This window comes from Lethenteron reissneri, chromosome 4 (genome assembly GCF_015708825.2).
Source record: "Lethenteron reissneri isolate LAM-NWPU_2019-01 chromosome 4, ASM1570882v1, whole genome shotgun sequence".
Taxonomy (NCBI): Eukaryota; Metazoa; Chordata; class Hyperoartia; order Petromyzontiformes; family Petromyzontidae; genus Lethenteron; species Lethenteron reissneri.
In genome coordinates, this window is record NC_083782.1 from 5,135,334 (window position 1) to 5,155,632 (window position 20,299).

The 20,299-nt window shown below is 48.3% G+C and overlaps 1 protein-coding gene across 1 annotated transcript; it reads right to left on the minus strand.

The window, feature by feature from the left end:
* Window positions 1-5,180: 5,180 nt before the first annotated feature.
* On the minus strand, window positions 5,181-16,145 carry LOC133349695 (zinc finger protein 316-like). Its single transcript, XM_061563362.1, has 5 exons — window positions 16,060-16,145; window positions 12,481-12,946; window positions 12,048-12,167; window positions 11,512-11,640; window positions 5,181-9,755 (listed from the first exon to the last, which is right to left on the minus strand). The coding sequence occupies exons 2-5, from the start codon at window positions 12,938-12,940 to the stop codon at window positions 9,103-9,105; spliced, it is 1,362 nt and encodes a 453-aa protein (XP_061419346.1). The 5' UTR covers window positions 12,941-12,946; window positions 16,060-16,145; the 3' UTR covers window positions 5,181-9,102.
* Window positions 16,146-20,299: the final 4,154 nt, after the last annotated feature.

Below are 20,299 nucleotides of genomic sequence, written 5' to 3' on the forward strand. Positions count from 1 at the left end.
TTTTTATTATTTTATTACTTCCCTTCTACGTGACTTGCATCACACTGGGATTTTTGCACACAGCGTTGTAATACGGTGGGTTTTTTTGTGGAAGATTTGCTGGTTTATCCAGGATGTTTATGTTGCGCGTCGTCGCTTTAAGATGTTCTCTGCATGGCTCACAGGGCTACACCCTATTAATGAAACTTGAAAACTTGAAAAAAACAATTTCTGAAGTGGGCAAAAGGGCTGCTGTGACAAGGGGCTGCAAGAGCGTTTAGGGGACGAGCAGACAAAACGCCGTGGGGGGGGGGGGGAGTAGGAGGCTGAAGAAACTGGAGATGCGGATTCGAAGGCAACGCCATAAAGCAGTTAATGTTTTACCTGATTAATAACATCCTTCCAATGATTGCTCAATTTGTACCCATATTCTCGGTTGAAGTCCTCTATGTTTATATATCTGGATGGCTTCATGAACAAACCTTTGACAGTAGCCCGACGTGACTTTACCAAAAGAACCAAAGAGTATGGATCCCTGCAGTCACGAAAACTTGACATCTAATGGGGGCGTCATTTAAAACATTAGCTTCTATAATAGTTGTCTCTGTCTGCATACACGTGCTCGTACAAACACAATGCGTGGTCATTTTCAGCCATGGTTCATCCACTGCTGGATGAAGGCACCCCTCCTCCCCCACTCTAAAGGGACGCTATCACTCACAGCTCAACGATCCATCTCACTCCTTTACGCACTCTGACCGCTCCATCTCCTTAGCGATCATCAATCTGCTGCATCCTATCTCGCAGATTGGTGCGTACCGGCTTTTAACAGACCCAAATCGACTCCGGCACAAAAAGCTGGAACACCGCTCCCAGCTCACGATCAGGATCCATCCCCGAGTCTGAGCCAGTTCCGCAACAGACTCAAAACGGCGTGGGTTGTTTCAGAGAGCCGCATTCGATGTGTGATCAATTCGCGTTTGTGATGGACTGGACTCAGAGTGCGCAATAACACATGTTCTAGTTGGTTACTTTCATCCAAATTTAATGCGATGGGTTTTGTGGTGCGGTCGTTGGTGACTGAGAATATCAGGTCATGATTCGTGATGCGTTTTGTTGTTGGGAGTTAGATCGTGCATATGTCAAATAGAGCTACGCATCCCTCCACCACCAAGCAAATCAAGCCGTCACCTCGACAACTGCGCCCAATGAATTTTTGCGCCACCATTCATGTGTCACTACCCGAGGAACTGCTTGAATCACAGCTGTGTGGATTCACATCCTGGTTCTCAGTGGTGTAAATTAGGTGTTCTGACCTCTGCGCTAAACATGCCCGCGGAATTAACCCCGGTCCACTCTTACACTCCAACCACCATAGTCTTTCACCACGCCACTGCACACTGACCCGACTAAATAAAAGCCTGGCTGAACATCAACGTTGTTTACACCATTGATACCTCATTTGCCAGTAAAAAATATAATTGTTTTTTTACCCTTTTATCTGGCAACAAAACTGACACCTTTTTTACGAGGAGTCATGTTTGCATAGACCACAATACCTGCAGTCATAATGCAAACAAAAAAAACACATAACTCTGATAATGTATGCACTGTCCTTGATGGTGTAAATGCTTACCCCGAGCTCTCATACTCTTGATGGTGCATTGTCTTTGAGTTGTGCGCCTTTTGGCGTCATCTGGTCCAACCCATGTGAGACTAGGCTCTAAGGAAAGCTGTCTCGGGTGTGGACCAATCAACTTCAAGGACAGTGCATACATTATCAGAGTTATGTTTTTTGTTTGCATTATGACTGCAGGTATTGTGGTCTATGCAAACATGACTCCTCGTAAAAAAGGTATCAGTTTTGTTGCCAGATAAAAGGGTAAAAAACCAATTATCATCAACGTTGATCTTTAATCACGATGTGGCGGGAGCTTAGACCCCGACTCGAACCGAGGCTCTTAGCGGTGCTGGTTCGGCATCTGTGACACAACCACAATGACCCCCCCCCGCCCCCCTCACTTGAGCTGTGAGGCCAACGGGGAAAGGGACATATCACGTACAAACAATTAAAGGGGTAAAAAAACCCACCATGGATCACAATTTACCACGGTATAAACAGTATTTATTTTCACTGCTGCTGCAACTTAACACTGATGGGTAATACTAATTCAGCTGTAAAAAAAAACCAGTTTTGTGTTTAATAAAATCACACCGCTCGTGTTTTGGCAATTTGGCACACTGTTACTGACTGCAGGAGATGACTTGGCTTCCTCGCATGCACTCCGTTCTAGACATTCGCATAAAATGTCAAATATGCTACGAAAAGTCATAAACTATAGACTTTTACAGCCACACACCGGGCATTGACACCCACATGCCGCACATTAATCGGAGCCTCATAAAGATGATCCACCTTCTCGTATCCATGATCCAATATGAACCAAACAGCAGTATAAAGTGTGTTTCTGCTAGGGACTCGCCCGATTGAGAAGCGGCCAAATAATTGAAACCGTTGTCCAAAGCTTCGGAAATGCAAACCAAAGCGAAACTAATTACAATATTTGCAAATATTCAAATGTGTTTTTGCCCCTGACAGTTAACCGCTGACGTCTGTTCTACTTAAATACTTCCTAGGACAAAGACATTGAAAAGTGTAACTTAACGCATGCGGAATGCACGAATTTTCCTAACTAATTTCCAACTCAAAATCTGCCTGGCAACAAATACTGCATCGTGCACATTGATACAACTCGGACATTACACACACGCACGCGCTAACCGCCAGCGCCTTGCCTTGCACAGCTAAATAGCTGTCAGCCAGATCCAAGCGCTGTTGACGAATGTTGCTTTTCACCTGACATTTGGAGGTAATGCGCCGAATTTCATCCGTCGCCACAAAACAACGGGGAAAGTCGTCGATGCGACGCATTTTCGGTCATTACGTCAAGATGGGACTCTGGTACCAGTGTACAGAATGTATTACGGCATCGAAGCAACGTCATGTTTGTTAATTCTAGATTTGAAGCTTTCGTGACTGCAAGGATTCATACTCTTAGGTTTTTTTTTCGGTAAAGTCACGTAGTAAAATGAATAAAAGTAAAAATAATTAAAATGAAAAGTAAAATAATTTTACTTTTATTACTTCACTTTACAGGAAAATCTTATCCTAAACCGAACATGACGTACTCTTAGGTTTTTCGGTAAAGTCACGTAGGTAAAAAATACAATTAAAATTAATAAAAGTAAAATAATTTTAATTAAGTAAAATAATTTTACTTTTATTAATTTAATTATTTTACGTTTATTAATTTTATTTATTTTTACCTACGTGACTTTACCGAAAAAAAACCTAAGAGTATGTCATGTTCGGTTTAGGATATAATTTTCCTGTAAAGTTAAGTAACCGAGTTCTGATTACGGGTATTGCTAAAGTTACGAGAAATCTTAAGAGTAGATGTCCTCTTGCCGCTTGCCCCTTCATCCCTGTGTGGTTGCCACCAGGGTTATGTTATCAAATAGACCACAGTAGGCACCGTGCCTAGGGCCTACGAAAACTAAAAGGCCTATGAAACACATTTTGACTGTGCTTTTTAATTTTGTATGTATGATAAAAAAATGTAACCAAGATATCTTCTTCAATAAATATATTGAAATGGCTACTCAGTTACAATTTCTTTGCAGTGGTAACCAGTGCCGGATTATCCGAGTAGCAGTAGTAGTAGTAGATGCTACGGGCTCCGCGCCAAATGCTTTCAAGCTACCAATTCCGGTTAAGTGAATCTGCACTTGCTCTATTACTATAGTACTATACTGCCTTCAAAACTTTTATGAACGACTGGGTGTTTAAGGTTAGCAATTTGTCGGGATTATCTGTGGCTGTATAGCAAATGAAAAAATACAATTCCTTTACTATGCAAGTAAATTTTTTTTTTTTATATTTTCGTGTTTTTTTATTTATGCCCCCTTTATAACATATGCTACAGGCCCTGCATTAGCTTAATCCGGCACGGTTAGTAACAAGCTGTTCACTAATAAGTGAAGTGTATTACACCTAAAATAAGTCACAAATCTTTAAGCCGAAATGAAAGTAAAGCAATATGGTCCTTGCTATGCGGTCATCCCATCAGAACATTGAAATTGTTATCGGCACCTTTTTAAAGCTGCGTCATCCGATATGATAATCACAGTTAAATAAATGTTCGCTTATAATAGTTTTAGGCTTACTTTTTCTTTCAATAATTTCAAATTCAATCTGTTTATCTGCGACACACACAGAGCGCGGTCCCATCGAAATAGGGCACAGACTCAATGACGAACGTATCGGTCACAATATCTGTCGAGCGACTGGACGAAACACGCGTGAAACAAGCGAGTGACAGCAGCGGTAGTCGTAACACGAGGAGCAGTACACCCACTGCAGAGAATTATCGCTGCAGGCCTACGAAACAGAAGTGCCAAGCGCCGACAACAACCTTAATCCGGCCCTGGTTGTGGCACATGAAGAACTATAAGCCCCGAGGCAGCTTAAATACGAGACACTATTCAACGCACTGCAGAACTTTATTACGAATAAAAGGTTGCAGATATTTGTCTGCGTAACGGATTGATGGATGTTGTGTGGATAACTGCGTTTTTCATCTTGATTTGAAGCTTTCGTGACTGCAGGAATCCATAGTCTTTGGTTCTTTCCGTAAAGTCACGTAGGTAGAAAATAAAATAACTCACCATGTTTCGATCGCAACACATATACCTACGCGACTTTACCGAAATAACCAAAGAATATTAACTCCAGATTTGAAGCTTTCGTGACTGCAAGGATTCATATTCTTAGGTTTTTTCGGTAAAGTCACGTAGGTAAAAAATTTAAATTTATAAAATAAAAATACAATAAAAATCACGACGTTTCGGAGGCAACACAAGCTTCCGTCTTCAGGTGGAACCGTCACAGCACGATAGCTGTATCAAGTAAGAGAAATTCCAAGAACACAGTATATTTGTATATATACTGGTTGAGGGTGGGAGGAGCCAAGGTAGGCCCTGAATATTGTATACAAATACTGTGTTCTTGGAATTTCTCTCACTTGATACAGCTATCGTGCTGTGACGGTTCCACCTGAAGACGGAAGCTTGTGTTGCCTCCGAAACGTCGTGATTTTTATTGTATTTTTATTTTATTAATTTTAATTTTTTTACCTACGTGACTTTACCGAAAAAACCTAAGAATATATAGTTTTTTCTTTTGTTGGACAGCCCACGACGAGCAGCGTCGAGTTATAGCTACAAGAGCTACAAGACGTAGTTGTGCTGTCGGTGGGTCTCCCTTGAAGGTGCTTTTACGCAACCAGCCATAGGTCTCGCTCGCACGAAAACGATCACGTCTAAAACACCCCGCGGCGACGTGGTTAGGAACGAGCGAACGGTCACTCACGGAACAGCAGATTAAGTGCGTCCACTCGTGGGGATGATTCGAACAAGTGTGTAATGCGTGTTACGAGCGTACGCATATGAAACCAACAACTATCAGCCGTTAAAATAATCTTAACTACCGTTTAGATTAATCGATCAATAAAAGAGTTTTTTTTACACAATTCCCAAGTAATTTGCGTGAGGCTCAAGCAGTGTTCTCAGCGCTGGGACAACGGAGTTTACAACGTCATCGACAACCAACGGTAACAACAATGCCATCATTCGTCCTGCCACGAGCTTCCAGCATACAAAGGATACTTTATTGATCATCGACTGAGCACTAATATAGACGGTGGCCCAGAAGTAATGTGTCAAGATAGTAATTACCGATAACAGGTTATGCGTATGCTAACTGTTGGGCCACCGTGCAAAGTGCCAACGGCAATGTCATGATCAGATTGCCCGCTCTTCACAGAGTTTGGGCGAGCGAGATTTAACATTTTTTTGCCGATTCTCGAAAATGTTTAGGGGCACGCATATAAAACGATTATGTGCAGAGCGTGCAATATCGACTCACGTTAGATCGAGGACACGGTGACACACAAGATGCTTGTACTAATACGCCGGACGTGCGCATTTGCAATACCATTTGCACGCGCGCGCACACACACACCGCGGTAGTGAGCTCCTGTACCTCACATTAACACCGACCGTCGGGGCCAGTGAAGCGATGCCTATAAGCGGCACTCACGCAGGATCAGAGGTCGGAGCATTGAGCTGGCAACGCTGAGGCCCTTGGTTCGAATCCAGGCACAACAATTGCGTTGATGGTCTCAGCCCAGGTCACTATTGCCTGCGCTAGTTTAGCTAAATTCCACCTCTGGGAATTTAAATATCGGTTTGACTGTCATGCAACGAACTTCACACTCATACGCAAAGCAGGTGGGCAAGTGCTGCGATCTAGAATGTATACTCTTTGGGTCTTTCTGTAAAGTCACGTAGATAGAAAAATAAAATCACGACGTTTCGATCGCAACACACGAAATCCGTCTACAGGTGAAAAAATACAGCAGGCGGACTGCTGAGGCAGGAATACATATAGCGAGAGAGCTACTGCAGCCAAAGGTTATAAAGGTTTTAGATGGGTACAACCCAAGGGTAAGTGGGTGGGGCTAGAGATGGAATTTTTAAACGAGCACCACAGCGGCATCTAGGAAAAGGGAGCAGCAGCTATGCTAGCGAGACATTTAGCCTGTTAATGTAAAGACATTTAACAAGGTAATGTAACTGTCGGAAATAACTGCTAACATAGGCAGGTAGGATGGAAGCATCACAGCCAGTTATGACTTTACCTGGATAATAATGTCCTTCCAATGATTGCTCAGTTTCTACCCATCTTCTTGGTTGAAATTGTGTCTGTGTTTATATATCTGGATGGCTTCATGAACAAATCTTTGCTGATAGCCAGTGGGTTTGCAGAGTACCTTCGTCGTGGAGAAATCTATTTCATGTGTGCTCACAGCGTTAAAACAATGATCAGCCACGGCAGAGGTGTTGGTCCTACCGTGTTTCAGATCAGCCTTGTGTTCGCAAACACGGTCTGAGACATGTCGCGTAGTTTCCCCAATGTAACGACTGCCGCAGACACAGTTTAGTTTGTAGATGCCGGGGTATTGCATGTCAGGGATCGCATCCTTCACAGATGGGATCAGATCACGAATTTTATATACTGTGTTGAATCGAACCTGGATCTTGTGTTTGCTCATGATTTTGGAAATCTTTTTGGTGACCCCTGCTATGTATGGCAAGGTGATGGTTTTGATTTGGTCCTCAGGTGGTTCTCTCCCAACGGTTGGGGTGTGCAGTTTTACGGATTGTGTAGTCTGAATATACATTCTTCTTGAGGGCTTGGTGTACGTGCTCCAGTTCACTGGCTAGGTGGTGATGGTCGGATATGCAACGAGCCCTGTGGTGTAGAGTTTTGATGAGATGATTCTTCTGGGCTGGATGGTGGTGGGAGTCAGGTTTTAGATATGCATCCGTGTGGGTGGCTTTCCTGTAGACAGTGTGTCCCAACGAGCCATCTGGTCTCTTTTCGATGAAAACATCCAAAAATGGCAACTTGCCATCCTTTTCCACCTCCATGGTGATTTTGATGGCTGGGTCTTTGGAATTAATGTGGTTGAAGAATCAGAGCTGGTAGGCCATGTGGCCAGATGACGAACGTGTCATCCACGTATCTCTTCCACAAGGAAGGACGTAGGATGGATGTCTGGATGGCATCTGTCTCAAATTTTTCCATGAAAACATTGGCTACCACTGGAGATAAGAATGTGTGGAACATACTCCACTTCGCGCTCTGCGAACGATCTGTCAGTAGCCTTTAAGATAACGATAGCACAATTGGGATAACGTTTTCGTGAAAATGACAACAGCAAAAAGAGGTAGTAGAGCAAATGGCAGTGTGACAAAGCTGACCGTGTTGGGGGAGTTTGGTGAGCATATCTCCATTCGTATGCGCAGTGAGTTTTCTCTGAGCCCTGTATATTCCTTCCACATGCAAACATGAAAACACTCAAAACACTAACTGGGCAAACATCCCATGCAAGATATCAAATACATAATTATTAAGACTTTGTGACACCTTCCTGGATAAAACAAATTAAATCACTATTTCTCCAAATAATAACAATCATTGAAATAATGACAAGTTATTTAAATATTTACCTAGAAATGTCACACCTTAAATTTCGATTTAAAGCTTTCGTGACTGCAGGGATTCATCTTCTTGGTTCTTTCGGTAAAGTCACGTAGCTGCTTGCGTTGTGGCCGAAACGTCGTGAGAATTATTTAAGAGTTTTATTTTTATTATTTTATTATTTCCATTCTACGTGACTTTACCTAAAGAACCAAGAAGATGTCACACCTTCTTTTAATGGGGACAAATGCCTCTTGCTTTCAAGATATTTTCACACGGCTTGTTTTGGCCAAGTAGCAAACACGTGCCAGTGTAACACCCACAAACCCACACACTCACAAAGAGCCCTGTCGACTGTTGGAGGAAGTGCGGTAATGCAAGCACCGAATAAGCTCTATCATGGCGCAAGGTGCGGCGATGTGTGCCCAGAACCAACGCCTGGCCGCCTTTGTCTCCTAAGTGCTCACTGAATGCAGAGTTGATCTATGGGAAGCCAAGAACCAGTGCAGGTATCACTTTCCACCAGTGTTAACTCATGATCATCATCACCAGTCGCTTGCCCCTGGCCGGAGAGTAGCGGTCCCCACGAGACGTCGCCAGGCGCCCCTGTCCAGATGGCGTCGCCATGCCGAGCACGGTCCCAAGAACGTGGCGTTTGACCGCGGCCGCGAATTTAACTCGAGGCTGCCAGGTTAGTAGCGATGTGCACTACCCGCTACACTACCGCTCCCCACGCGCACTCAGAACACACGCGCATACATAAGCAAGTGTACATTCCCACTGCAACACTGTGCATGCGACTCCAATCGTTCACGGATACGCCATGCAGTAGCAAACGAGACGGGCGATGCCCCCGTGGAGCCTTGGCCCCGGGTGCAGCCTGGATTCTGGAACTGGGTTACACGGCCCAAGATTCCACACGGCCCGTGTTTCCACATCTCCCTCGTATCTCCACGTACGTCCCTACGTCCCCACACTTCCCGCACGTCTCCGCCCCGCCGCCAATCTTCTCACTGTCAGTCGCCGCCGCCGCCGCCCCCGCGGCCGCCGCGGCCGCGGCCCCTCGCGCCGGGCGTGAACCCGAGCGTGGCCGCCACCTTGCGCCAGTGCGTGCGCCGGTGGTCGGTGAGGTGGTGCTTGAGGCGAAAGGCGAGGCCGCACAGCTCGCACTCGAAGGGCTTCTGCCCCGTGTGCATGCTGCGGTGCCGCACCAGGTTGCTGAGGTCCGAGAAGGCCTTGCCGCACACCTCGCAGTTGTGCGGCTTCTCGCCCGTGTGCGTGCGCCGGTGCTTGCACAGGTACTGCCGCGTCTTGAAGTCGCGTCCGCAGAAGTCGCACCGGTGCAGCCGGGACGACGAGCCGGCCATCACCGCCGCCACCGCCGCCGCGTCCGACGCCGCTCCGCCGACTTCCCCCGGCGAGTGCAATGGCCGCCGTCGCGGGCTGTTGGTGGTGTTGGCCATAGCCATCGTCGGCGGAGGCGGCGGCGGTGGCGGCGGCGGTGGCGCCGGTGCGAAGGGGCGGCCGTGGAAGGCTCGCACGCCGCCGATGCTGTAGAAGATTTTGTCCGAGCGGGTCCAGTCGGCGAGACGCTGCAGCCGTGCCTCCTGCTCGTCCCACGTGTGCATGGGGTGCGGGTGGAGGTCGGCGTCCTCGGAGGAGTACGCTTCTGAAAAAGACGGAGAGGTGCAACCCTCTTATTCCCGCTGCACAACCCGTGCCGAGCCAGCCCGCCGCAGAACCAGGGCCGTGCCGCCAACGCAACAAACGAGCCGAGGTGCGTGCAGGCGACGTGGGAACTCGTTGATCTGTGCTGACTAACGTCACACGCGACGACTGCATCACTAACCCTGCCTCTGGCATCATTTCACGATCTGGTTCCGGCTTAGAACGGAAAATACCCAGCGGAAAACCACCCGTGCTGCCGCAACTTTGACATGTCAGTGGAAAAGTTGTACTCTGTGACCGGCGACCTCTGGATTGCATGGCCAGTATGCTAACCATGATACCATGGCAGCATCTGCTGGCGCGGCAGCTGAAACAACAGGGCAAGTTTCTTAAATCTCACCGCCCACCCTCCGCCTCTGTCCATCCAGCAGTGGAAATGGATTCACCAAGGTTTGTCGATCGGCAAACCGGGGAGAGAGTGGACATTTAAACCACCTTGATAACATTGAAGTGTTGTGTAAAACTAATTATTACTGGCCAAGACTAATTGGAGAATCCATTGAAATTGAGAGAAATACAAATAACTTTAATCGCTCTGACAGCTACAGGCTTAGTGCGGCCTGGAAGCGTATTATTAAATAATACACGTTACAATTCCTTATAGGGGAAACACATACTAATTAACTGATTACAAACGTAGTATATAATTACAATAACCCCCCCCCACCTTCACCTCTGATTTCTGCACCTGATTGGGTATAGTGATTGGATGGTTCAGTTATTAAATGATACACATTACAACTGATTACTAATCCACAACTGATTACTAATCATAACAATTAACTGATTACTAATCTATTATATAATTACAACACCTCCCCTCCGCCTCTTATCTCTGCACCTGATTGGGTAGTTCAGTTATTAAATAATACACGTTACAACTGATTACTAATCTACAACTGATTATTAATCATAACAATTAACTGATTACAAACGTATTATATAATTACAATACCCCCCACTCCGCCTCTGATCTCTGCAGCTGATTGGGTTAAATGATGACGTCACCCTGCTGCTGCTCTATTTAAGACCGGGAGCTGGTGGAGGACTTCACTATTCTGGCAAATCGCCCGATGATGCTGTAGATTGACTCTTCAACACACCGGTGGGCTAAAGTAGTGAACAATTTGTCTTTTGTCAACGTGACACATTTTTTACCGACTGGCCTTTATGGGTGGTGGAGGGTTGCGACACATTTATAAATAACGCGATCTTTATTATGAATAATATTGGTCGCGAAAGCCTACGTGCTAAACCAAGCTTGTCCATTTTTAAAACTTCTGCGCGGGAAGACTGAACCCGGCGAACTCTGTATTGCAAACCCATTGTGCTCACAATGACACCACGACGGCCGAGTATGTTTCTCGTACTTCTTTCACACCATACGTAGCCAACAGGGGAAGGACAACAAACTAAACATAAAAAGCAGTTCTAAAAGAAAAGAGTTTTCAATCCAGATTATTTTAAAGTGCATAGCTCCCGTGGCTTCCTAATATCGGAAGAGCGTCCTAGACAGCCGCAGGAGAGCATCTGAAAGCGTGCGACGAAGTGACCGTCTTTGTTTAATGGTTAGCCAAAAGAGCAGTTCTAAAGAAATTCCTTTTCAATCTAGATTATTTAAAAGTGCATAGCTCCAGTGGCTTCCTAATATGAGGCAGCTTTCGACTGACGGTACAAAAGAAACGTTTCTGCCTCACCGGCACGGCCGACAGCGCCGGTGTGCTCGTGCTGCTGAAGGGTGGTCGCATGCTCCTCCTCCTCGCGTGCCACGTCACAGTTGTTCTCCGAGGGGATGGCGGTGTCCACCTGCTCGTCATAGAGCTCCTCTGGGAGTGGAGGGCGAGACAAGACGAGGGTCAGGCTGCTGCTGTTCCAACAGTATGAACGGACGGATAACGCCAACCCGTACAAAAACTACACTTCGGAAACGCATTTGTATAGATTTCCTACACAGAATTGGGATGAAGACTTCTTAAATCACTTTATTTGATTAAGTGTTTGTGGTCACATGGGCTCCGAGCCACAGGTCCCCAACGAGTGAGGAGCAGCTTTAAATAATCAAACCAACCCGGCCCACGTGAACACGCTTCGTTAACATTTTTTGCGTGCACGGAGCGCACTTCATCGGCGAGCAGGATAATCTGCCCCGGGGCGATCGAGTTGGCTGTGGTGGAACGGCGCCGATTGAAGATGGGCCACCGAGGGGAAGGTGTCACGGCGGGCAGGGACCCACCGTCCTCGGCAGGCTCCACCTTGAGCGGTCGTCCAGCGGCGACGCCCTCCGCCAAGTCGCCCTCCGCCAAGTCGCGACCTTCGCCCGGCGGCGCCGAGTCTCCCGCGTAGCGCGCCGGCTCTAGTTGACGGAAAACAAAACGAGAAAGAGAGGGCACGGCTACATCGGTTTAGAGCATATAAACTAAACCGCCAGCAGGATGACCGAGCCACGAGGGGCCAGAACACGCAGACGTAACAATTCGCTTCTGTTACTGTAATCAGCAAAGCATTTATTAAAATATAAGTGTTTTTGAGAAATTGATAAATGTGTTGCAATTGTCAAGCTCGCAGAGAAGCGCCACATCGGTCCCACGCCACTGCCCCCTTCTGTCAAAACTTCCAGGAGAAATTTCAGGCGCCATCCGGTCGCCTCGTTCGCCAACACCGCTCACCGTCGCCGCCGTCCGAGTGGCACATGTTGGCGGGCGAGCGCGGGCACAGCACCGACTCGAGGGAGACAAACTTCTCCGCCGAGCGGAGCAGCTCCTTGCCGAGCCGGTCGAGCGTCGCCACGATTGCGTCGAGCAGCGGCGCCAACTCCGGCTGCTGCTGCCGCGCCGCCGCCGTCGCCGGCGTGCCGTGGCCCTCGGCGCCGCCAGGGGGGCTCACGGCCCTGACGAGACGGCGCAGCACGGCGTAGAAGGCGAAGGGCAGGCGGTCGCGGGCGGCGCCCAGCAGCTCGGCCGTCACCTGCGCGTCCTCGGCGCACGCCAGCAGCTCCTCGTAGTCGCTGATGCCCAGCTCGCGCTCCATGGCGTCGGTGAACGTGGGCTTCATGCCGCGCGTCGCCAGCCACGCCGGGAAGTCCCCGCGCGGGTCCGGATCCGCGGGCAGCACCGCCGCGCACGCCATATTATTCTGCCGATGCCGAGAAATTATCTTTTAAATATTTTTTTTCCACATGTTTTATCCCGACTGTGCTTTCGCCGTGAAATGAAGTACACAATCAGAACTCTCATGGAGCAGTGCAGTCCTCTGTTAGAGAATGGGTCCACAGAAGCGGACATCACAAAACTACTTCTGATATCCCTTCAAATTACCTCCGTGTCACACGGGACTTTGCCATCCGCACTGCCACTGAGAGTAATGTTTGTCGTGTAAGAGTCAAACTACGATTTTTATTTTCCAAGCCTGGAATTTCGGCAAATTGTGTGAGAACCACAATTAATTTGATCGCGTTTCTGCAATCACTAGTGACCAGGCTGAGATCATCACCTCGCTACACTTGAGAACCCAGACTATTTGCAGTCCTGGTTCAGTGTTCGAACCTCTGAGTCACATGGCCATCTCGAGAAACGTTTGTCAAAGGGACCAAACCGAGATGAATCTTCCCAGTCTCGTCGGATCTCAGAAGCGAAGCAGTGCTGACTGGGCCTGAACCTAGGTAGTTGGCACCACGGTAGCGAGATGTTAACTCCCCTGGTATGCAGGAGGTTGTGGGTTCGATCCCGACTCTGACACCTGTATATTTGGAGTTTCCGTGTCGCTCTCTCCCCGTGGTCGCATGGATTTATCTCCGGGTCCTCCGGTTTTTCCCTCCGCATTTAGAAACACGCGTTTAGAGTATTCGGCTGCTATAAATTAGAGGTCGCAAACGGGTTTTGATTCCTTACCCATACCTGTACCCGGCCACACCAGGGTCGCAAATGGGTACCCGTACCCGGCCGGTACCCGTACCCGGGCGGGTATGGGTACCCGTTCCCTACCCGTACCCGTACCCTACCCAAAATGAGTGACAAACGGTGACTCACCAGTGACTCACGGCCTACCCGTACCCGGCCGCACCAGGGTCGCAAACGGGTACCCGTACCCGGCTGGGTACGGGTAGCCGGGTATCGGTTAGGGTACGGGTATTGGGTACTCGGTTGCGACCTCTGCTATAAATGTCCTCAAGATAAGCCGCTTCGTTGAGCTATCATTTGTCACCAGGTTGCTTCTGAAAAAGAGCTACATAGCTCAGTGGGCCTTACCTGGCCAAATAAAAAAAAGTTTTTTTAGTTTTAGCCCACGGCTATCTGCTGCTGGACCCGTGCACAAAGCTCTTGCAGCGGATACGGCCAGTGGAGATTGACCGGGGGGCCCTCCAACCAGAAGACCTGGAACCCAGTTACTGGCCTGCAGATGGTCAGCATCCCCGATCCTAAGGGATGCCTCATAAGAGGGTTGTTCCTAAATAGCTTGCTACGTGTGATCGCCTCGAGTTCGTGGTGGTCTGCACTCGCAAGTGTGCGCGACAACAAAATAAGTCAACTATAAACGTTTCATCTTCTTGGTTTTTTCGGTAAAGTCACGTAGAAGGGAAGTAATAAAATAATAAAAATAAAACATAATAAAATATTTTTTTATTATTTTATTACTTCCCTTCTACGTGACTTTACCGAAAAAACCAAGAAGATGAATCCCTGCAGTCACGAAAGCTTTAAATCGAAATATAAATGTTTCATTTTGCCAGGTTAAAAGACCCACTGGGCTATTTCGATCTTTTTCAAAAGTCAGAGTGAAATGGCAATTGCGGTGTCTGAGCTGAGACTCGGCGCGTCGTTCCCATTAACCATCCCACTTCCACAAAAAATCTCTTCACGAAATATACACAGCCCATCGTCGTTAACTTCACATTTCCAAGGTCAATAAAATACGGATTCGTTTGTGGTTAAGCCAGTGGGCGTCCCATTCCGGATAGCCGCCGTGCAAAGATGCCATTTCCACCACTGACAGTGAATATGGAGACTGACTTCCTATCATCATCATCCTTCCATCTATAAATTAAGTACTAATTTGTGGTTGTCAATAATGGTTGTCTTATGCAGAAACTGATCCCCCCACTACGAAAAGTGAAATGTGGCGTTGCCACCATTGTCAGATGCGACCATCCTATATCATCATCATCCTTCCCTCTATAAACTAGGTACTAATTTGACCGTCAATGGTTGTCTTGTGGAGAGACTGATCCCTGCACCCCCCAGAGTGAAATGTGGAGCTGCTCCCATTGTCAGCTGCGACCATCCTATCATCATCACCATCATCACCCTCCCATCAATAAACCAGGTACCAATTTGTGATTGTCCATAATGGCTGTCCTACGCACAGACTGATCCTACACCACCCATCAGAGTAAAATGTGGTGCTTGCCACCATTGTCAGCTGCGACCATCCTATCATCATCACCATCATCACCCGCCCATCAATAAACCAGGTACCAATTTGTGATTGTCCATAATGGCTGTCCTACGCACAGACTGATCCTACACCTCCCATCAGAGTGAAATGTGGAGCTTCCATCAGTCAGCAGCGCCCATCCTATCATCATCACCATCATCATCCTCCCATCAATAAACCAGGTACCAATTTGTGATTGTCCATAATGGCTGTCCTACGCACAGACTGATCCTACACCTCCCATCAGAGTAAAATGTGGAGCTTCCATCAGTCAGCAGCGCCCATCCTATTATCATCACCATCATCATCCTTCCAAGGTCGTTAAAACGAGCACCAATTAGTGGTTTAAGCATACAACGATTGTTGCCGTGGTGGAGATGGTGGTGGCGGTGTAAAAAAAACCTACACTGGTCCCTTTGCGCGTAACCCAACCAACTCGTCGAGTTCTCACCGCCGGGCCGAGCGGAGAGTTTCAAGCCGAGAGACGCGGCGCGAGTCGCAATCAGCCGGCGGTGAAGGCGATGGAGCGACACGCAGAGCGGGGCTAGGAGCTCGGGGCTAGGAGCCGGGGCTAGGAGCCGGGGTGGCAGGGGGGTGGATTACGACTGCGGCGGGCGCGGTCTGGGAACGCCGAAGGGCGGCGGAGGGCCAGGCCTGAGGTAGGCCTCACGTTGGGCCCCACGTTCAAAAGCAACGCATTGGGGGGGGTGATAGAGGAGGAATTTAAAAAAAATTTCAACCGCCACGCGAGAGAAACGTCGACGAAATTTCCACAAAGCCCAAGCGAATGAACGTACGTACGTACGTGACTTTACCTTTCGCTGCAAACGAAAGAAGACGCGAGTGTTACCAAACGCGTCGTCGTCGTCGCCGTCGCGCTAAAATCCACGTTGGAATAACCCCCCCCCCCCCCCCGCTGCGTTCGACAATAGACTCGTCCGCCAGCATCGCCCTCTCTGATTGGTCGACAGCGGGAGGGGCCGCGTGCGTGAACACCAACTCGGCGATTTGAAGCTTTCGTGACTGCAAGGATTCATATTCTTGGGTTTTTTCGGTAAAGTCACGTAGGTAAAACATCAAAATTAATAAAAAATAAAAATAAAATTTGATGTTTTACCTACGTGACTTTACCGAAAAAACCCAAGAACACCAACTCGGCGGTGCGCAAAAAAAAACTCACCGCACAGTGATTCGTGGTTTCCATGCTGGGCCCCCCTCCACTCACTGGCATTGACTGTGTATCTTGTGTTCTACACAGGGAATGCATTATTTGCTCCGCTGCGGGTCTCCTGCCACCGTTCTCCCATTCACATGTTTCATTGCTTCTACATATTATTAACATGCCCTCCCTTTTTTCTTGGTTCTTTCGGTAAAGTCACGTAGAAGGGAAGTAATAAAATAATTATTTTATTACTTCCCTTATTTTATTACTTCCCTTCTACGTGACTTTACCGAAAGAACCAAGAAGATGGATCCCTGCAGTCACGAAAGCTTTAAATCGAAATATGCCCTCCTTTTGTTAATGCTACCCCCTGCCCCCTCCCTTTGGTGCTGCTGATCCTGCATCATGCACGGGCATAATATGACTTTGAAACCCCCCTGCCCACCTCCTACGCATTTCCCATGAATATGCTAAATTCCTCTTGATATGCACATTCTATTGTTAAGGCGCTCTTCTTCTTCCACCTCCAACTCAGCTTATATATAAGCTCCTAGCTGGCAGTGTCTCATTCTTCACCTGAAGACGGCTGCTTGCGTTGTAGCCGAAACGTCGTGAGAATTATTTTATTTTATTATGTTTTATTTTTATTATTTTATTACTTCCCTTCTACGTGACTTTACCGAAAGAACCAAGAAGACCCTCTGAATTAATCAACAAAAATGCCGACCTCTTGTTTTCTCCTCTCTACGATATTGCCACTGCCGGATGAATGCCTCTCTCTTTCTCACCATCTCTCACCGGTCTCGCGGTGTAGAAATCCAACTCGAACACGAGGTGATGTCCCCTCTTCCCTCCTTTGACTGCCACTCTTGCCGCCACTCTCGACCACAACGACCATCACCGCGTCCCGATCCGCCAATGACTGCCCAAAGCCCATTCACGTCTCTTGATTAAGCAATTTATTTGTCGCCGCTGTTGCGTTGACAGTGGCGCATAGCTGTCAACCCCCATCAGTACCGACATTTTACAGAACAATTAAGAGCCCGAGAGGTCACACCGTGACCCCCCGTATGAATCTCAACGTGCATTGTATCCTACAAAGTTCCATCATAAGGGAGAAACACAAACAAATACATTTCGATTTAAAGCTTTCGTGACTGCAGGGATTCATCTTCTTGGATCTTTCGGTAAAGTCACGTAGAAGGGAAATAATAAAATAATAAAAATAAAACATAATAAAATTATTCTCACGACGTTTCGGCCACAACGCAAGCAGCCGTCCTCAGGTGAAGACCAGGTCTGTCAGGGGAGACAGCGTCATTCAAACTTGTTCTTCACCTGAGGACGGCTGCTTGCGTTGTGGCCGAAACAGTCGTGAGAATTGTATTTTATTGTTTTATTTTTATTATTTTATTATTTCCCTTCTACGTGACTTTACCGAAAGAACCAAGAACACAAACGAATAGACAAACTTGTTTTGGCCTGTATTGAAACGGCTGTAACGCCGTATGGAACTGAAAACGCAATTTCCCTGTACAAGAATACGGGGTAAACCGTTCCAGTTTAATTTTTCATTTCAGTTTCATTTATTAGGTAGAGCCCTGTGAGCCATTCGGCTCTTGAATCGGGTGCAACCGCAACAAACAAAAATCATGAACAACAAAACATTTGTGCAAACCGAAAAAAAAACCGTATGGGTGGCACACGACTAACACAAACAAGCCAAACAAATTCGCCAGAGCTGAATGGAGTTCAAAATAACTCACAAACCACCTTGTTGTGAAAGACCCAACGCAGATTCCCCCCCGGGGTTGATCTTCCACGAAACTGCTCGTGGTTCCACCCTAAACCGCATCCACCGCACAAACCATGGCAGTAGATGCCGGGATATCTGATGATGCACAAATGTAAAACTCTCCAGTAGTAGTGGTGTAGTGACTGTGACCAAAGCCCCGATTCCACAAATGCGAAGGAGACATCACAGCGATGATGATGATGCACTCCGCTGCTCCTGCTGATGTGAAATTGTAGTCGTTTCTCTGCATCTACATCGGCCGTACGAAAGAAAGGTGGGCTCACTTATACTGGTAGGAACCTCCTGGTTCCACCAGCCCACAGGGGATTATTGTGTCCGTCCGTCTGTCGTGCATCCAAAAATGGGAGGGGTGGGGCTGGGTGGAGAGGGGAGGGTGGGGAGGGGCTGGGTGGGGAGGGAGGGGCTGGGTGGGGAGGGAGGGGCTGGGTGGGGAGGGTGGGGCTGGGTGGGGAGGGGCTGGTCACCCCGTGGTGCCCTTATAAAACTCAACGTTTAACCTACTCACGCCGGCTTGTGCCCGCCCTCACAGTCGGGCATATTTGCGGAATACTCCACGTCGCCGTTGACCCTGGCCATTGACCGAGCAACCCAAAGTTCCTATCCGCTCCCTCCGCAGGAAGGTGTTTTAATCTCTCAATGCGTCTCCTCTGTATCCGTGTTTCTGATCCAGTGGTAACTGCGCAGAGCCGTGCCCCATCTAAGGCGTCCTCCTGGGATACGCTCATCTGGAAAGGCACGGGTCAGTCAACTAAATATGCGAATAACACATTCCTGCGGAGGGAGCTGGTAGGAACGTTGGATTGCTCGGTCAATGGCCAGGGTCAACGGCGGCGTGGTGTATTCCGCAAATATGCCCGACTGTGAGGGCGGGCACAAGCCGGCGTGAGTAGGTTAAACGTTGGGTTTTATAAGGGCACCACGGGGTGACCAGCACCTCCCCACCCAGCCCCACCCCTCCCACCCCCCACCCAGCCCCTCCCCTCTCCACCCAGCCCCACCCCTCCCATTTTTGGATGCACGACGGACGGACAGACACAATAATCCCCTGTGGGCTGGTGGAACCAGGAGGTTCCTACCAGTATCATTCAGAATGTAACAATGACGACGCCCTTCGTATCAGGGTGGTACGGTGGTAACACTCGCCCCACAGCAAAACAAACCTGCAGTTCGATTCCCGACTCGGGTGCCTGGGTCGAGTTTGTATGTTCTCCCCTTGTTCTGAATGGGTCTACGCTGGGTTCTCTGGTAACCTCCCAATAGCTAAAATACATACAATTTCATGGGTGTTGGCCAAATATCCAAATGTAGGAAGGGACCCTCTTCTTTGAATGTCATCTTTAACGACCATTGAAGCAGACGGCCGTGTATGATTGGCGAATGCACAAACGTAGCGTTAACCAGGGTGGCTGCTGGGCTCGAACCACAACGAAGCGGCGAATGCGCTACCGCTGGGCCCAATTAGTCCACGGCAAGGTCAGGTAAAAACGAACCTACCTTTACCCTTGCCCCATACAAATTACCCGATTACAGGGTAATTACCGGGGTACAACGCATGAAAAAGGTTTATAACAGGTAAATGCGAGGTAGAGCGCTTTATTCGTATAGAATATTCTCGAATCGGGCGTTGTGGCGGTCGACGACACCGTCCTCCTTAACCTCCTCGTGCCAGTCGTCCTGGTCGATGACGATCTCATCAACAACCTGATCAAGGTCGTCATTGCCGTCGTCCTCGGACGAACGACGGGCAATAAGATCCTGCGCCGCTCCGGCCCGGTGAGACGGGGACCTTCAGGCAGCCGGCCGCGATCCACGAGTGCAAGCACATGGACTGGATGAAGACCGTCGACAACAGCGACTGGCGAACGCACGTGAACTCCCGCCCGGCTCCGCTATTCGCGCGTTTGCAGAGAGTTGATGTCGCTGGCACTCCCAAGCAGTCGCAGGCCATCTTGTAGTGGGCAGGGAGCAGCTCTTTGCGGGAGACCACCACTGCATTACGTCAATGAAGGCGCTGGCGGTCGTGACGCCCGTGCTCAGAAAACTATCGACTTCATCGCCGTCGTCGATGGAGCTGCCG